Below are 1,508 nucleotides of genomic sequence, written 5' to 3' on the forward strand. Positions count from 1 at the left end.
ACACACACACACACACACACACACACACACACACACACACACACACTCAGACCTGGACACATCCGCACCTTTGTTCTTCTCCTGGATGCTTTAACGATGTTCCGCTGCATTCCTCTCCTAACTCAGTCCCTCTGTGGCCCGTTTGGTGGCCCCTGCTCTGCACTGATCCCGTCACACACACGTGTTAACCCACACACAYACACACACACACAGACACACACCATGAATGACTCTTCACATGGGCTAAAGTGGATTGACTTTCATTTAGAAACACATAAATATAATCAAGTGCAAAAAAAACAAAAAAAAAGCCCAGGACTGCTTGGTGCTGCAGGTGAACAGGACTCGTAAGACCAGGTCAGGGTGGTCTCGTTTTAAAGTGCTGGTTTTAGTGTTTACTTTATTGGGTGGGGGGGGGCTCCTATTAAAAAAAAACCTTTGGTTCTGTGGTTTGTTAGTTTGAAAGGTCCTTCAGCTCTGTTTAACGCTTAACTGGAGTTTGAGCCCTAAAAAACTCATTTAGTTCAGATTAAGAGCAAAAATAAAAGTCTACAAATGAAAACGGAGCAATTAGTCACTGCTAACGAGTTCAGCTGGTCCAGTCTTCAAAAACCAGCAGAGACATTCAAGATAAGTGCCAAACCTGCAGGTTTCAATTAGTCGTTTTTTTAAATGGTCTCAATCAACATTTATTTGAGAGAAAGTTCTCTTTTGATTTAAAATGTAAATTATTTAAATTAAATTATGAGTTTCCTCTACAGAAGACATGAGAGTTACCAAATGCTCCACAAACATCGTTTATCAGAAAAACACGATCACGTCAAATCCACTRAAACTCGGCGGCCGGTTTGACGAGTTTGCTTCATGGGTTTGGAGGAAATAGCAGAAAAGCATCTGACGCGTTTCATTTCTCCCTGCAGACATCCAGGACTCCAGTTTCAAGGTGGATTCCAGCTGCAAGGCCAGGAAGGAGCGCACGGCCTTCACCAAGGAGCAGCTGAGAGAGCTGGAGGCCGAGTTCACCCACCACAACTACCTGACCCGGCTCCGGCGCTACGAGATCGCTGTGAACCTGGACCTCACAGAGAGACAGGTGCTCGTCTCCTCTCAGCTCCACACCAAACCTTCGCTCTTTACTCGGGATTCGCTTTAAACAGACGGGAGGAACTGTGATTTTAGGACGAGAAAACAATCATCTTTTGGTGATAAATGACGCCAGTTTTGACAGAATGGAAAAATTTTTTATCAAATATTACATTTTCCAGCCACGAAATCGTAAAGGCGAAACATAAAAAGACAAATTATAAACTGCAGAAGCCTGATAATAAACTTTAGCTTAGCGATTATGCTGCATTTGAATTACAGCATGGATTTTTTTTTTTTTCCGCGGTACTTTTCAGTCTGTGGTTGCAGCAGAATGAGCTGCAGCTGGGGCGGGTGGGAGGCGGCTTCCAGACGGTGAAAATCAGGCGAACGTGCGCCGACGCTGCTGGCAGAAACCCCCCCCC

The 1,508-nt window shown here is 44.8% G+C and overlaps 1 protein-coding gene across 1 annotated transcript in view; it reads left to right on the forward strand.

Moving 5' to 3' along the window:
• meox1 (mesenchyme homeobox 1) overlaps window positions 1-1,508 on the forward strand; it is a gene marked incomplete in the record, with an annotated part of 7,382 nt that overhangs the window by 5,629 nt on the left and 245 nt on the right. Inside the window, 1 exon segment of the mRNA XM_014032831.1 lies at window positions 921-1,093. Within this exon segment, the coding sequence (XP_013888285.1) occupies window positions 921-1,093 (173 nt within the window).

The sequence above is a fragment of the Austrofundulus limnaeus genome, unplaced genomic scaffold, assembly GCF_001266775.1.
Source record: "Austrofundulus limnaeus strain Quisiro unplaced genomic scaffold, Austrofundulus_limnaeus-1.0 Scaffold7, whole genome shotgun sequence".
In the NCBI taxonomy this organism is placed as follows: Eukaryota; Metazoa; Chordata; class Actinopteri; order Cyprinodontiformes; family Rivulidae; genus Austrofundulus; species Austrofundulus limnaeus.